The sequence below is a fragment of the Megascapheus bottae genome, chromosome 32, assembly GCF_031878675.1.
Source record: "Megascapheus bottae isolate mThoBot1 chromosome 32, mThoBot2.hap1, whole genome shotgun sequence".
NCBI lineage: Eukaryota > Metazoa > Chordata > Mammalia > Rodentia > Geomyidae > Megascapheus > Megascapheus bottae.
In genome coordinates, this window is record NC_143540.1 from 5250032 (window position 1) to 5266638 (window position 16607).

At 48.2% G+C, this 16607-nt stretch overlaps 1 protein-coding gene across 2 annotated transcripts in view; it reads left to right on the forward strand.

The window, feature by feature from the left end:
* Slco2a1 (solute carrier organic anion transporter family member 2A1) overlaps positions 1-15760 on the forward strand; it is a 52514-nt gene extending 36754 nt beyond the window's left edge. For both annotated transcript variants that reach the window (XM_090323562.1, XM_090323563.1), the window contains exons 7-14: positions 1303-1381; positions 1887-2051; positions 4106-4295; positions 6758-6923; positions 9759-9922; positions 11404-11468; positions 14041-14164; positions 15100-15760. In XM_090323562.1, coding sequence (XP_090179688.1) covers positions 1303-1381; positions 1887-2051; positions 4106-4295; positions 6758-6923; positions 9759-9922; positions 11404-11468; positions 14041-14164; positions 15100-15220 — 1074 coding nt within the window. In that variant the 3' untranslated portion in view covers positions 15221-15760. The remainder of the gene's footprint in view (positions 1-1302; positions 1382-1886; positions 2052-4105; positions 4296-6757; positions 6924-9758; positions 9923-11403; positions 11469-14040; positions 14165-15099) is intronic.
* The last annotated feature ends 847 nt before the right edge of the window (positions 15761-16607 follow it).

Below are 16607 nucleotides of genomic sequence, written 5' to 3' on the forward strand. Positions count from 1 at the left end.
GGAGTGGAGAAGGAATGAGAGCTGAAGATCTGAAAGACGCGGGCAAGCTGTGGAAATTCAGCTGAGGAGCAAGAGATCAGCAGGATCAGGAAGGACCTGCCATCGGCAGGCTAGGACACAGGCCAGACTAGATGTTCCTGGAGGGCTTTCAGGAAGAACTCAGCAGTGAACTGTGTTTGGAAAGGGAGATCCGTGTTGGCCTATGTATGAGGTATAAGAAACCCTGAGCCCAGCTGTGGGAAGAGAACTAGTGCAGGGAAAAGGCGGACTGGGGAGTGTGTGTGTGGAGGGTGGGGGGGGGGATGTAGAGAGAGCTGGGAAGAATTTCAGCAGTTGGCAGCAAGTCTTAGTGGTTTGGAGTCAGGCTTACCTGGATTTCAATACAGCATTGCTACTTATACACTAGTTGAGTGATCTGAAGCAAAGTGGCTTTGTTTCTAAATCTTCCTCTTCTTTTAAATACCTGAGGTAAGTAAAGTATCTACCTGGGAAGGAAGTTGTGAGGAGTGAGACCAGGCATGTGGAACAGTGGGCAAGATGCCCAGTGTGGAGTAAGTTCTCACTGAAAAGGAGCGTCTTTCTTCTCCAGGGGTGGAGTTCCCTGGAGGATTCTACCCAAGCCAGAGCTCAGACTCACCCATCGATGTCACAGTTAGACCTAGGTGCTCTGGCTGGCTCGAATACATTCAGAGGCGATTTCTAGTGTCACTGAGACAGTAGTCCCGGTGGTACAGGTTAAGGACTAGGACAGAGCTTAGGGGGCCAGGAACCTCAGACCTCACAGAGGGACACAGAAATGGAGAGTGGGAAACAGGGAGCCATCTAGATCATGGTGTCCCAGAAGCCAGTGGTCACTGGAATCTGAAGGGATAGCCATGACCAAATAGACAAGGAGTGGAGCCAAAGAAGATACAACTGTCACGGGAAAGTTAGATATTAAATAACATGCCCATAGCTACTGTAGGAGGCCCTGGCTCCGAGGCAATCTAGTCTACCAAGAAATACAGGTAGAGCCGGGTACCCGTGGCTCACGCCTATAATCCTAGCTACTCAGGAGGCTGAAATCTGAGGACCAGGGCTCCAAGCCAGCCTGGGCAAGAAAGTCTTTGAGACTCTTCTTCAGTGAAGCCTTGAGCTGAAAAGCTCAGGGATAACATCCAGGCCCTGAGTTCAAGCCCCATAACTGACAACCCCCCCCCCCAAAACAGTTAATTCCCCTTCATAGAACTGCCAGTCCTGAGCCACTGATGGTCAGAAGTCCAGGAATAGGTCATTAACCTTCACCCTTTTTGCTGTCCTCAGAGATCTCCTGCCATAGCGGATGAGGCAAGGAAGATGGAAGAGGTCAAGTCTAGAGGGTCCCTGATGGAGTTCATTAAACGTAACTGTCCAGCCCAGCAGACTTGGGTGGGGGTGGTCAGGTGTGCAGTAAAGTACAGTAAAAGAACAGGTGGTCTGTAACTGGCCCCATCTCCAGGGAGCACCTGTGGCTCCGGAGAACTGAGATCCTGGTGACATCTTTGTAGGTGTCAGGAGACCCAATCCAGGCCCAGTCGGTCTTCACCCCACCCTGTGGTCTGGCTCTTATTATTCTCCCATCTCTCATGATGTAGAAGTAGAAGTTGTGAGAGGAGCTTCCGGCACCATCCATCTACCTCCAGATTTCTTATTTACATCCTTGTTTTTGTCAGCCCATGGGCACATTGAGCCAGAGTCCCCATGTGTGGGATGCCTAGACTGGCATCTTGTATAGCATGGTGCCTTGGGTTCAGCCCTGAGAAGAGGAAGAGAGAACCTGAGGGAGGAGGCAGAGCGATGGGTCCCATCTCGCGATAGTTTGGGGGAGGCACTGAAAGACCTGGCTCCTGACTGCAATCTGCTTGTAGGGTTCCCCCGCATCTTCCTGAGGCTCCTAATGAACCCACTCTTCATGCTGGTGGTCCTGGCCCAGTGCACCTTCTCCTCTGTCATCGCCGGCCTCTCGACATTCCTCAACAAGTTCCTGGAGAAGCAATATGGAGCCTCCGCAGCCTATGCCAACTTCCTCATTGGTACTTCCAGGGGCACTGCAGGGGCTGGGTGGGTCCATCTGAGGGAAGAAGGGCTGGGCCTTGTGCTGTCCATAGCCACAGGCCAGGCCGGATACACACAGGAGACAGAAGGGCTTGCCCAGGAGAAAGAATGTTAAGGACATTTTTCCTGGTTGGCAATCTAGAATGTTCTTGGCAGGTCTGAGACGGCTTGGTGTTCCATTTGGGAGTGGGTGGAGGCTTGGGGCGGCCTTCCTCCCCATCAAGAGCCTGGAAGTCTGATACATCACCAGACCTAACCTAAGAGAGAAGGAAAATGGAAGGGAGGATAGTAGGGAGGGAGGGAGGGAGGGAGGGAAGGGGAGTAAACCAAGTGCCTCCTGGATATTTTCCTTCATCTGCATACATGTGCTTTGGTAAGAGAACATGTGTCCAGTGACTAGAGCTTTACCAAGTGCAGATGCTTAGTCCCACTCAGGGAAATGGATCCAGAATCTACAGGGAGCAGGAGCAGCTGAGGTTGAAAACCATAGGCTTGATCCTCTAAGGTTCAAGTACATTTTGGGCCCCACCAGCAGGTCAGTTTGATCCTGTGGGTCCCCCCACCAACCCAGTCCTGTGGCTTGGACTCTGGGCCTGAACGCTGTCCCTGAGCTCTTCAGCTCAAGGCTACCACCCTATCCCTTGAGCCACAGCACCACTTCCGGTTGTCTAGTAGTTAGTTGGAGATAAGTGTCTGATGGTCTTTAGTGCCCAGGCTGGCTTTGAACTGCCATCCTCAGATCTCAGCCTCCTGAGTAGTTAGGATTACAGGTGTGAGCCACCATGCCCTGCAAGGTGGTTAGGTTATTTAGAGCATGAGATTTGAGGGCCACCTTTACTGTGGCCATAGGGTATAATGTACTCTCTCTGGTCTTAAGTCTCTGACTAGATAGTCAGAAGCCATTACTCCTCCCCTTACAAAACCTATGTAGTTACAATGAGGATGCAGTAGGGGATTCAGTAAGGGAAAATGAAAGTACTGCTTCTAAAATCCTTGCATTCCTCTCAGGAAGGTGACTTTCTAAAGCCAGTAATCTTAGCTACTCAGAAGGTTGACATCTGGGGAAAAAAATCATCATTTAAAACTAGCTGAGTAGACAAGTCTCCAATGAATTAAAAAAAAAGTTATAAGTTATAGAGTAGTTCAAGAAGCAAAGTACCAGCCTTGAACAGAAAAAAAAGCTAAGCAAGAATGTGAGGCTGTGAGTTCAAGTCCTAATACTAGCAACTTTAAAGTGGTAGCTCTCTGGAAGTGCTTAGTAAACAGTTAAATAATTTCAATTAATTAATTCTGTTGTTACAGTTATATAACTGAACATATTGAGAGTTCAGCATACAATGCACCCATCTTTTCTTTCATTTCAATACAATTATGTGAATGTAAAGAGGCACGTAGACATCGTACCTCTGTGCTGCTCTCCTCAGGGTATCTTATTTTGATCTGTGTGTGTCTGAGAGCCTGTATAATTTATCATGTCCCAGTGTATTTTAGATCTAACACATGCACTATTTGTCCCTCCGAGCTTGGCTTGCCTCCTTTAACATGCTTTATTCTAGGTCCATCCATTTCTCTGCCGATGACACATTCTTTCTAATGGCTGTGTAAAAATTCCATTGGGAATAGGTACCCCATTTTGGGGACCATTCATCTATTATAGGGCATCTGAGCTGTTTCTGTATTTTGGTTGTTGTGAACAGTGTGAATGAATCATATTCACAGGCAGTGCATATGGATATGAAGGTGTCTTTATGGTGTCCTGACTCTTGATGTTCTAGGTAGAGGCCCAGGGGTGATATGACTGGGTCATAGGAAAGCGCTTTCTTTAGGTTTCTGAGGAATCTATAGACTACTGTCCAGAATGGTTGTCCTAGTGCTTACAGTCCTATTAATACTTCATGCAGTAAGATTCCTTCCCCCCATCCCTGCCATTCATGACACTGACCATCCTCACTGGTATGACATGGTGTCACAGGGTTGTTTCGATCCCAGCGCATCCTTCTTGGTGATCTCAGCTCCTTCTCACCATTTGTAGGTGCTGTCAACCTCCCGGCTGCGGCCTTAGGGATGCTGTTCGGAGGAATCCTCATGAAACGGTTTGCTTTCTCTTTGCAAAGCATCCCCCGTGTGGCTGCCACCATCATCACCATCTCCACTATCCTCTGTATCCCTCTCTTCTTCATGGGGTGTTCTACCTCCACTGTGGCTGAAGTCTACCCCCCCAGGTAAGGGAAGTAAGGGGGGCACTAGCCAGATAGATTTGATAAAGCCATAGCCTAGATCCTGCTGCCATTATCATGCTTTCAGCCTCCCTGCTCCCCTCCTCTCCTCTCCCCTCACCTCTCTTCCCATCTCCTCATCTCTTTCTCTCCCCTCCACTCTTCTTTCTTCTCTCCTCTTGGTTTGATCTCATCTCTCATATGCCAACCTAGGAAACCAGGTATTAAATAGTATGTTCCATTATGAGGGGCCAGGAGTGTGGCCAAGTGGTGTACTCACCTACCATTGTGAATGAAAATCACAGTGCTCTAGGAAGCTATCAACAATTGGGGTTCTGTTATTTTTTTTTCCCACAGAAGCACCCAAAACTAATTAGCTTGGTTTCAGGGTGAACCTGAGCTTCAGGAAGCAGAAAAGTTATGTCTTAATCTATGTTTAACATCAGCTCCAAGCCAGCTAGAATTACTCATTGAGCTGGTGAAGAAAGGCAAGAGGCTTCTTAAAAAGATTTAGAGAACAATGAAGGCTGTGGTAGATTTGAAATTGGGCAGGTAAGGTGGAGAATGGGTAAAAGAAGCAATAGTGGGTCATAACTTGGAGCGGGAGGAAGGGAGAGGCATGTTGTACGTTTGTATGCTGATACTGGGGCTTGAACATAGGGCATTGTCTCAGCTTTTTCACTCAAGGCTGATGATACGCTACCCTTTGAGTCACAGTTCTACTTTTGGCTTTTTGGTAGTGAATTGGAGGTTAGTGTCTTACAAACTTATCTACCTGGGCTGGCTTCAAACTGTGATCCTCAGATCTCAGCCTTCTGAGTAGCTAGGATTGTAGGCATGAGCCACTGACACCCAGCAGGGTCATAAGTTTTGAGCCAGGTCTTCACATTCAGGAAAGGCCTCTTACCTCTACCAGGGGAAGACTGCTGTTTGTTTGTTCTTGGGCACCATCTTTGGGCACAACTTTTGCTCTTGGATTTTGTCTAATGAGGCTGCAAGATCTGGGAGATGCAATGCCTTTCAGCCTCTGCGTATTTTCATTTATTTATTTGTGTGTGTGTGTGTGTGTGTGTGTGTGTGTGTGTGTTACTAAGGAATCAAACTCAGGGTCTCATGCATGCTAGACAAGCACTCTACCACTAAGCCACATCCCCAGCCCTGCATATTCTCTTTCTTTCTGAAATAACTTCCTCTGAGAGTGGTAGGTGAAGAAGGAGAAGGAGAAGGAGGAGGAAGAGGAGGAGGAGGAGGAGGAGGAGGAGGAGGAGGAGGAGGAGGAGGAGGAGGAGAAGAAGAAGAAGAAGAAGAAGAAGAAGAAGAAGAAGAAGAAGAAGAAGAAGAAGAAAAAGAGCACAAAGAAAGGAGAGGGAAGGTGCTTAGGATGGGCAGTACAGATCTGTACTGCAAATTGACTAGGCAGTCAAGAAAAGCCCAGAATTTTGTTGCCATCTGATCAGACCAAGGTCTAGTTGCTGAACTCTAACTAGGGAAGTTAGTTACTCTATATCGAGCTTCGGTTTTCTTATCCATAGAAGGTCAACAATTAATGGTAAACTTATTATGATAACAAGGAAAAGGCCCTGAGCAATGGATGCCTGGCACTAAGATGCCCATAAATAATAATGATCTTTATTTTAGCACAACTCTAGATTATGGTTTGTCAGTCCCTATCGCAGACTTCCCCAAAGATTACCAAGATCAACCAGTGGGGGGGAAAATATCTCTTTAAGTTCACAGGACTGGCTGGGAGTTTGGCCTAGTGGTAAGAGTACTTGCCTATCATGCATGTAGACCTGGGTTTGATTCCACGGTACCACATACATAGAAAAAGCTGGAAGTGGTGCTGTAGACTCAAGGGATAGGGTTCTAGCCTTGAGAAAAAAAAACCAAAAAACAAAAAACAAAAAAAAACCAAGGCCAGTGCTCAGGCCCTGAGCTCAAGCTCCAGGACTGGCAAAAAAAAAAAAAAAAAAGTTCACAGGGCTGTGGTGACCTGTGTGATATTTAATTGGCCCCAAAGACAGACAACCAATGAGAGACCCAGAAGTCTTTGCATTCAGCTTGCCTCAGGAGGACAGACAAATACCACCAGTGGCTTTCTAGAATCTGCCGTTTCTTTCCCAAAGAGAGTCTTGAACAGTTGGTTATTTGAACTTCCGATATGGCAATGGATCTGCTGACCGCATCTTTCTGAGTAATTGATGGGTTTGGTCTCCACGCATCAAGGGGAGGGAGGAAAAAAACCTCAGCAGAGAAGGCCATGATCCCAAACAGTGGTAAAGCCACTGTTGGCAACCATAAGCGTAATTCAGATCCCAGAATGGCCATGGCCCAAGACAAATAGAGACACACAGACACGTGAACCAGCCCAGGAACTCACATAGGGCTGCAATGTAGATTCGTGTGTTGGACCTAAAAAAAATTTTTTTTTGCTTTGTTTGATTCCTCGCTTCCTGCTTTGCTGGCAGCACATCAAGTTCTATACATCCCCAGCCTCCTGCCTGCCGCAGGGACTGCTTGTGCCCGGATGCCATCTTTCACCCCGTCTGTGGAGACAATGGAATTGAGTACCTCTCCCCTTGCCACGCCGGCTGCAGCAGCATCAACATGAGTTCTGTCACCTCCAAGCAAGCGGTAAGGGCAGGCGGGGTCTAGGGAGCAGGAGGAGCCCTTTGGAGCTCAGTGCATACCCTTACTGACCACTCCTTGGCTCCAAGACTCATTACCAACATCCTCCTCTGTGTTCCACCCATCCTCTCTCTACCTCCCTTACCCCGAGGTCATGACCAGAAGCTGGCAGCCCAAAGTCAAAGACTGGCCTGTGTCCAACCAGTTCATTCTTGAAGCCCGACAATGCCTCCACAAATCCAAGCACTTGAGCACAGGCATCTCTGTGGCCAAGCTGCAGAGCTGCCTGGACTGGCCTGGGTAACTACCTTGAGAATAGAGGGTTGTCTGTACACAGACAAACCTGGAAATGAAGGGCCAGGAGTTTGGCCTAGTGGTAAAGTGCTTGCCTAACATGTACAAACACCAGGGTACCACATACATAGAAAAAAAGCCGGAAGTGGTGCTGAGGCTCAAGTGGTAGAGCTCTAGCCTTGAGAAAATCCAAGGACAGTGCTTAGGCCCTGAGCTCAAGCCCAGGACTGGCAAAAAAAAAAAAACAAAAACAAAAAAAAACCCTGGAAGTGATAATGTCAACCCTCAGCTCCTAGAGGGGCCATTTCCTGGATTAAAGTTGTGCAGGTATTTAGAAGCAGATCTGAGACACTTGTGTCTAAGGCCATATGTGTATCCTGGCCACTGCTACGCTCCCACATGGACAGCTCAGATTGATTGTACTCAGTTGGCAAGGCCCTGTCCATCCCCAGTAAACACTAGGGCTTCAGGCCTTCTGAGGTCAGCCAACCTTAAACCAGCTCAAATCATGTGTTAATTATTCAGCACAGAAGCAGGGCACATACCTGTGATCCTAGCTACTCAGAAGGCAGAGAACTACTCCAGTCAACTCAGAGCTCTATTTAGAAATAGAGGATCATGTTTTAAAGTCAATCCCAGCAGGAAAATACATACATACATACATACATACATACATACATACATATGTATGTATGTGTGATATGGCCAGGAGTGTGGCCTAGTGGTAGAGCTTTTGCCTAGCATGCATGAAGCCCTGGGTTCAATTCCTTCGTACCACATACACAGAAAAAGTCATAAGTGGTGCCGTGGCTCTAGGGTAGAGTGCTAGCCTTAAGAAAGCTCAAGGACAGTGCCAGGCCCTGAGTTCAAGCCCCAGGACTGGATATATATATATATATATATATATATAATTTTTATTTTTATTATTTTATATATAAGTAATATATATTTTATTATATTATATCTGTATATAATTTTATTTTATTGTTTTATATATAAATAATATATTTTATTATATTATATCTGTAGATAATCTTATTTTTATTATTTTATATATAAATAATATTTTATTACATATATCCAGAAATGGAGATTTGGCTCAAGGGTTAGAGTGCCAGACTTGATCAAAAAAAGCTAAGGGACAGTGCCCAGGCTCTGAGTTCAGGCCCCACTAATGGTGTGTGTGTGTGTGTGTGTGTGTGTGTATGTGCTTGCATACACACACGCATACACACTCACACACACAAATTATTAAGCACTGGCACAGCCGTGGTACAGAGGATGTACCAGGGGAAGTGGAGGTGGGTATGGGGTGGGTACCAGGCCAAGATTCCACTCCCATTGGGACATGAATCCTACCAAAAATGCACTAGATAGAGTCAGGGAGAAATGTAATGCCACAGGGAATATCTGAGATGACAATAGAACAAGCAGGAGATCGCAAGGACCTAGAACCAAATCATTGCAGGTCCGAGAAACATCAAGTTTGAGGATCGATGCAAGAATGCACAGGGCATGCTCTGAGTAAGGCTTGTCCCAGCCAGCCAGAGAATGGGTAAGCTGGAATAGGAAGGCCGGGCTTGAGTGGAGCTTGATGTTCTTTCTCCTGAGAGCAACAGGAAGCAGAGGTCTTAACTTTAAGATGCCCCACTGAGAGGTATGTGCCCAATTCTTTAAGCCTGCATCAAGGACACAGGCCATTCACTTACTACTACCTTGCTCTGGCCAAGGCTGCTTTCCCAGCTATCTGTGGGGAAGGGACATATGGTTCTCAGACCAAGGGATGAGATATTCCTTCCCAAAGTAGTTATCTTCTAATTAGAGGAGCTAGTAGTAGCTCCTTATCTTTCCTTCTTTCCTTATCTTTATTTACTTACTTCTGTCTCATCTACTTCCAGAAATAGTCTGGACAGGTTTCCAATGGCATCATCAAGATAAAGATCCATTACCCTAATATCAAGGCAAAATTGTAAGTGATAAGGGAAGGGGAAGAGAAATATCCTTATATTTTAAAAAATCAAGATCGCTGGAGATGGTCGTAACCAGCTTCCTAGGAGCCAACAAATAGAAAGTGGAATCCAACTACAATTTTTTTTCTTTGCCTATTCCAGGGTTTGAACTCAGGGCCTGAGCACTGTCCTTGGGCCTTCTCCAGACTAGAGCTCTACCACTTGAGTCACAGCTCCACTTGTGGACTTTCCTGTGTATGTGGTACCAAGGAATTGAACCCTGGTCTTCATGCATACTAGGCAAGCACTGTACCACTAGGCCACAATCCGGGTCATCCAACCACAATTCCATCTCTGCCTTTTGAGGCGTTTGTAGGCATGTGCCACCATGCTTGGACCCTGCTCCCCCCCACCCAATATATCCTCTTCAGTGAATAATCATTCAGGCTTCTCTTTTTTTCTCCTGGGACCCAGAGAACAGAGATGCTTAAAAAGCAAAGGGAATCTGTGACAAGAACGGGTGCACACCTGGGAATCATGTGAAACCATGGAAGTCGTGATGGGAACGTCTTTCCTTCCTGTCTTCTCTTTCTTCAAGGTCTATTTGAACTGCAGCTGTGTGACCAGGGGATCTGCTTCAGCCAAGACTGGATCATGTCCCATCTCCTGTGCCCACTTCCTCCTCCCCGCCATCTTCCTCATCTCCTTCGTAGCCTTGATAGCCTGTGTCTCCCACAACCCGCTCTACATGATGGTGCTGCGGTGAGTGGCAACACCCCCCCCCAGCCCCAGGGACCCCACATTTCATACCCATTTTTCATCTGTCCTTTCCCTGGAGTCCTTCAGACAGACAACGAGCTGGGGCCCTTTGGTGATATGGGGACCAAGTACTGATGGCAGTGGTAGCTGGCACTGTGCCTCCCAGTACCCATTTTTCTCTTTCCCATTCCTGCCTGCCTGGTGAGCCATCCACCTTGGGACTCTTGTGTTGAGAGCAGAGAGGTCAAGACCCGTCTTCCTTCCCGCTCCATTTCCCCTCCTCCTCCTCCTCCTTGGAGGAGTCAATCAGAGGAAGAGACACCAAAGCTACGGGGGCCTTTCTAAAGGTGGGAGTCCCGCACAGCTGCTCAGATCATGAGCCCACAGAGCTGGCCTGGAGCACAAAATTCTTCACGCTGAGCACAGAAGCCAACGGCCCCGGGGCCCTTAATTATGGCACAGCTGTCTTCTTGCTATAAGACACTCCATGGAATTTGTTCAGACCTGCCATGAATGCAGCACCCGCAGTCCTTCTCCCACGGCCTGCCTCACCTGCCCTCTTGCTCTTTTAAGTGGGCTCTGAGAATCCTTGAAAATATTATTGGACTAGTGATTCTCAAATCTGCGCTTGTATTCACATCCCCTTGAGGGCTCGTGGAAACACAGATCTCTTTTTCTTTTTCGGCCAATCCTAGGGCTTGAACTCAGGGCCTGGACCCTGTCCTTGAACTTTCTCGAGGCAATCACTCTCCCACCTGAGCCACAGCACCATGTCTCACTTTTCCTGTGTATGCAGTACCAAGGAATCAAAGCCTGGGCTTTGTGCATGCTAGGCAAGCACTCAGCCTCCACAGATAGAGCTCGAGGTCCCAGTTTAGTTTCGTGTGTGTGTGTATGTGTGTGTGTGTGTGTGTGTGCGCGCGCGCGTGTGTCCAAGAGAGAGAGTGAGACAGAGAGAGAGTGAGTGACAGTGCTGTTGCTATCCCTTATCTTTCTCTCCCAAGGTGGAAACTCTAGCCCTTGAGCTACAGCTACATTTCTGGCTTCTTGGTGGTTAACTGGAGATAAGTCTCATGGACTTGCTGGCTTTCAACCGGAATCCTCACATTTCAGCCTCCTGAGTAGTTAGGATTACAGGCATGAGCCATGGACACCTGACCCAGTCCAGAGTCTCTTTCTCGTCTCCCCACATTCATGTACTAAATGTGAGGTCCTAGACTCTGTGTTTCTAACAGGTGCCCAAGGGATGCTCCTGATTTAAAGCACACACACACACACACACACACACACACACACACACACACAGCTGTATCATGAGCATTCAACCAGGTGAATCCTGCCAGCCAGCCAGCCATCTGGCCATCTGGCCAAGCAGGCCAAGTGGAGGACTGGTTCTGATCTCTTCTGAAGCCGGTTGAACCCTGACTGGGTGATGATACAGCCCTGAATCTTCCCATTCCTGATTTCCTGTTTCCTTTTTACAGCGTGGTGAACCAAGATGAGAAGTCATTTGCCATTGGAGTACAGTTCTTGCTGATGCGTTTGCTAGGTATGTTCCCAAAGAGTTCCCCACTTTCTAGAGCTGTGGCCTTAGACTGTAGCCTTGTAAGGATTATGGGGTACAGGGCTGGGTTGAGGGAGCCCCCCCCATCTCATTTCCTCTGCTGTGCCTAATCAATAGCAGTTGTTCAACCCCCACATGGATGGTTTCCCTGATTGCTCGAGGGTAGGAAAGAGCTCATCTACAGCATTAATTCCCAACCAAATTATGCAAGCAAAACAGAAGAAAAAAAAGAGCTGAGAATACATAATAACAGAGTTAAAAGCAGGTATTTGTGTTTTTAAAAAATATCTTTTTCTCCAAGAATTTGCCATAGGAAAAAAACAAAAGCCTTACATTCTCATACCTCAGATAGAAAAGCAGACCAGGATGGGAGGGAAATGGGGACCAAGACATGAGAAAGGGTATCAATGTTTGCCAAGTAATACACCTTCTATCTGGTGAATATAATGTGACCCTTCTATTAATTACAATAAAAAATATATGAAGAAAAGAAAAGAAGACCAGGCCAGCCTTGGCTTCCTTCCCAACTTAACTAAATATCTTCCTCCTACTCTGGTGTGTAAATGTTTCTTCTGTGAGGAGATGTCCTGCCTGCAAGCCCTGTCTGTCCTCCTGTGCACAAGGAGTAGGCGGTGCCTGGGGGCGGTACTTCCTGTCCATCGGAAGCAGGAGGCACCAGCTTTCCCAGGAGCCACCAGCTTTCCCAGGAGCCAGTCTTAGGAGAGGAAAGGGTGTGGATAGCAAACCCTTTCCTGGACTGCTCCAACTGGGCTGGTCCCTCTTGGTATTTTATTGATTGATTGATTGATTGATTTTTTTGCCAGTCCTGGGGCTTGAACTCAAGGCCTGGGCACTGCCCCTGAGCTTCTTTTGCTCAAGGCTAGCACTCTACCACTTAAGCCCCAGCATTTTTTATGTATGTGGTACTGAAGATTCAAACACAGGGTTTCATGTAGGATAGGCAAGCACTCTACCACAAAGTCACATTCTCACTCCTTTCTTGGCATGTTGAAGCATTAAATTTTAACACAAAAATCTACTATGGAAACCCTGCTAAACAGAATAGAAAATCCAGACCTGGAGGGACTCCTCCATTCATGATTTAACAACACAATTCAACTCCAGGGGCAGATTTTTTTTGTTGTTTTGGTTGGTCCTAGGGCCTGGACTTGGGGCCTAGATGCTGTCCCTGAGCTCTTCAGCTCAAGGCTACTGCCCTACCCCAGGGACTGGGTATTGTCCCTGAGCTCTTCTGCTCAAGGCTACTGCCCTACCCTTGAGCCATAGCTTCACTTCCGGTTTTCTAGTGGTTACTTGGAGATAAGAGTCTCTGGGTCTTTAGTGACTGGACTAGCTTTGAATCTCAATCCTCAGATCTCAGCCTCCTGGGTAGAGTGAACCACTGCGCCCAGATATTTTTTTAAAACAAACTTCCTATTTACTGTTGCTTCCTAGCTTCCTGGGATTTGGCCAAGACTTCTTCTAGACTTGGTTTCCTCTTTGGGAGCTATCATTAAGGTCCAATTCTCACCTCCTGTTCCTCTGGAGACTGAGACATAAGCAGGGAACTAGGTAAAAGGCTGCTTCCAGAAGTTTCTTAGCCATGGGCACTGTCTTCCTCACTTCCTTTTTTTTCCCTCCCGAATCAGGTAACTCATGGGGTGCTAAATAGGTTGTGAGAGCTGTTCTCAGCAGCCTCAGTATAAATAGCCAAGGCCCTTCCTGGCCCAGTGGCTACCTAGAAATTGACTAAGGACTGAGCATACAGGGAGGTCTCCAGAATCTTCCACAGCCACTAAGGCGTATCATCTGCTGGACCAGGTCTATTTCTCAGCTGCTGGGTCAAAAGCTCTGAGCAGTCAGGTTTTTAGGTATCTGGGTTGGTTGGAGGTGAGGGTTATCTAATTCAGTGAGGGAGTTTGGAACGATAGAAGATGTGGGATTTGAACCCTAGCAAGTCATGTTTCAGTGTCCAGTCCTGAGCTTTTCCTGCTTACACCAAAGTCATCTGACAAGCAAGGCTGTATGAGAATTTGGGACATTGATATCCCTGAGAGCAAATTTTTGAGCTGGGCTGGTGGCTTATGCTTATCATCCTAGTTCTTCAGGAGGCTGGAGTCTGAGGAAAGCCATCAGGAAAGTCTATGCCAAGCAAGAGTACAAGGCCCTGAGTTCAAGTCCCAGTAACAATGCACATGTGTGCACATGCGCACGCGCGCGCACACACACACATCACAAGAGAGCAGATTTCTACCTGAAGCCAACTGGGGCAGAGAAGTGATTCTGTATGTCTGAGCTGGCATCCAGTTGAACCTGTGACTCATTCTGCCCTGAGAGGCTGACCTGGGCTTCTTCCATCTTCTAAGCCCTCTGGTGAAAAGGGAATTCAGGCCTCATAGACACAACAGCCATTCTGCTTCCTCAAGTCACTGTAACCCTGGGAGTAGGACAGCACGGTTCCCATGAGTGAACCATGTGTGGGGTGTGAGGGCCAGCCCGGCCTGCAACTCCCAGTGACCCAGCTCCCTGAACTCCTCTTTCCCCCTGCTGCTGCCAGCCTGGCTGCCAGCTCCAGCCCTGTATGGGCTCGCCATTGACTCCTCCTGTATCCGGTGGAACCTGCAATGCTCAGGGAGGAGAGGAGCCTGTGCCTACTATGACATTGATGCTCTCCGGGACAGGTGAGGACCCCATATGACATACGTCCAGGGAGATAGGCCCTGGATCCCAATATGCAGTAGCCATGTGCCCTTTGGGTTCTGCAGGTGGGGAGGGGCAGGAAGGGACCTGTTGGGCTTCTAAGGGAGAGGATTCCAAGGAACCCTCCAGGCAACAAATATGCAGGATTTGTGCTGGGGGAGCCCTGTCCTGGGCTGCCCCCCAAAGGCCAACGCCAGGAGTCGCAGCAGAAACAAGTTTGTCCAAGGGAAAGGGAGTGGCGGGATTCTAAGGAAGAGGCCAGGACAATGGGGAGATGCTAGGTCCACCTTCCCCTGTCTCAGAGCGGGACCTTCTGTAGTATCAAGCAGAGGAGCGGTTGAGGGTAGGAAGGCCCAACCTGCCTCGGTGAGTGCAACACAGTGCTGCCCCCCTCTGACCGCATGCTGTCATGACACCAACTGGCAACTGGAGAAGCTGGACTTGAAAGGGCTGATTGGGGGCCGAGAATGCTGCAGACTGGAGAGGCCCAGCAAGAGGGTTGCAAGAAATGTCATCTTCCTCTCCTCCTCCTCCTCTTCCTCCTCCTCCTCCTCCTCCTCCTCCTCCTCCTCCTCCTCCTCCTCCTCCTCCTCCTCCTCGACTCTTCTTCTTCTTCTTCTTCTTCTTCTTCTTCTTCTTCTTCTTCTTCTTCTTCTTCTTCTCTTTCTCCTTTTCCTCCTTTTTCTTTTTTTTTTTATCTTTTTCCCTTCTTTTTCTTCTTCTTCCTCCTCCTTCTCTTTCTCCTTCTTCCTCTTCGCTGAGGATATACTGCCGGGGCAACAGATCATCGCTAGGCCCTCTATACCCATGAGAGATGAGGCTCCTCTTCCTGGAGGCACTGGACCTGGGACTCCAGCTGCAGAGACCTGCCCGCCCCCTTCATGGCTCCTTTTCTCTTCTTGCCCCTCCCCCCAAGGTACCTGGGACTGCAGGAGGGCTACAAGATACTGGGCACGCTGCTGCTCTTCTTCGTCAGTTGGAGGGTGAAGAAAAACAGGGAGTACAATGTTCAGGGAAAGACCTCCGGCCTCATCTGACCCACGACTTGTGGGGGCCCCCGCCTTGCTCCTGAGACTGAATTCTGCCTCTCCGCACCTACCTATATTTACTGATGTTAAGCCATCTTTCTTTCTCTCTTTTTTGAAATAAGAGAGAAAAACTCTATCATTTGCCTTGCCTGCCACCCCCACCCCCACCACCGCTGCCACCACTTCCTCCTCCTCCTCCTCCTCCTCCTTTCAGTCTCCCTGGTGGTATCAAGGACACCTGGACAGTCTGGTCTTCCTGCTTCTTTGGAAGGGAAGCCCCCCAGATGCCTAGGCTCTCTTCAGTCCTGGTTTCTCCAATAAGAATGGCCACTGAGGGGGCCAGGAGTTTGGCCTAGTGGTTGAGTGCTTACCTAGCATGCACGAAGACCCAGGTTCGATTCCTCGGTACCACATACATAGAAAAAAGCCGGAAGTGGTGCTGAGGCTCAAGTGGAAGAGCTCTAGCCTTGAGAAAGTCCAAGGACAGGGTTCATGCCCTGAGCTCAAGCCCAGGACTGGCAAAAAAAAAAAAAAAAAAAAAAAAAAGAATGGCCACTGAGGCAGCCCCTACCCCCTCACCAGCCCTGTGGGGAGGCAGGTGTAAGTGAAGAAATCTAGAATGTACCCAACTACTTCCCTGGCAGCTTAGCTTTCCTCTGGCTGCCCAAATTCTGCAGAGAAGAGGACTGAGGGGAGGAGGTGGGTGGCTGAGTTATTAATAGTCAGAGCTGGGCTAGGAGACAGGGAAGCTGGCTGCTTCTGGATTCAACAGAAAGAGGAACCCAAAAGGATTCTGGCTCTCTTCATCCTCAGAGCCTCACTTCCTGTCTCAGGAGAATCATCTGACAGCAGCCATGTTGGAAAGGACTGTTCCTCCCCCCTCCACCACCCCTCTTTTTCTCTCTGTGTCCTGTATTCTGTATTCTGACACAGAGCCAGAACTAAGGAACCTGAGGAGGGGGCCAGCCAATCACTGCTCTTGCTTGCTGGGTTTTATTTCGACCTGACAAAGCCACACACAGTGAAGGCCACAGAAGAGATCTATGAAGTGTCACAATGTTCACTGGCCCATTGTTTCTTAGTGGGGGACCAGACAACCCCCCTCCTGTGAGACATAGTATTAATGTCTCACTTTAAGACACCCTCCCACACAAAAAAAGAAAACGTGGTCTCAGAGTCATGGGATGGGCCCCCTGCACCTTTCCTTGGGAGCAGCGATAGTGGCTCCATCTTGACTTTTCCTGGTTAGATTTGAACCTGTGTACAGAGGAATAAAGAAAGGCCAGCAAAGCAAGAGATGAATCTCAATGAATGTCACCGTCACCACATTGGAGAGCCTAATGACAGCCTACACAAAGAACGACAACCAAAAATAGCAGAGCCAGCCACTCCAACA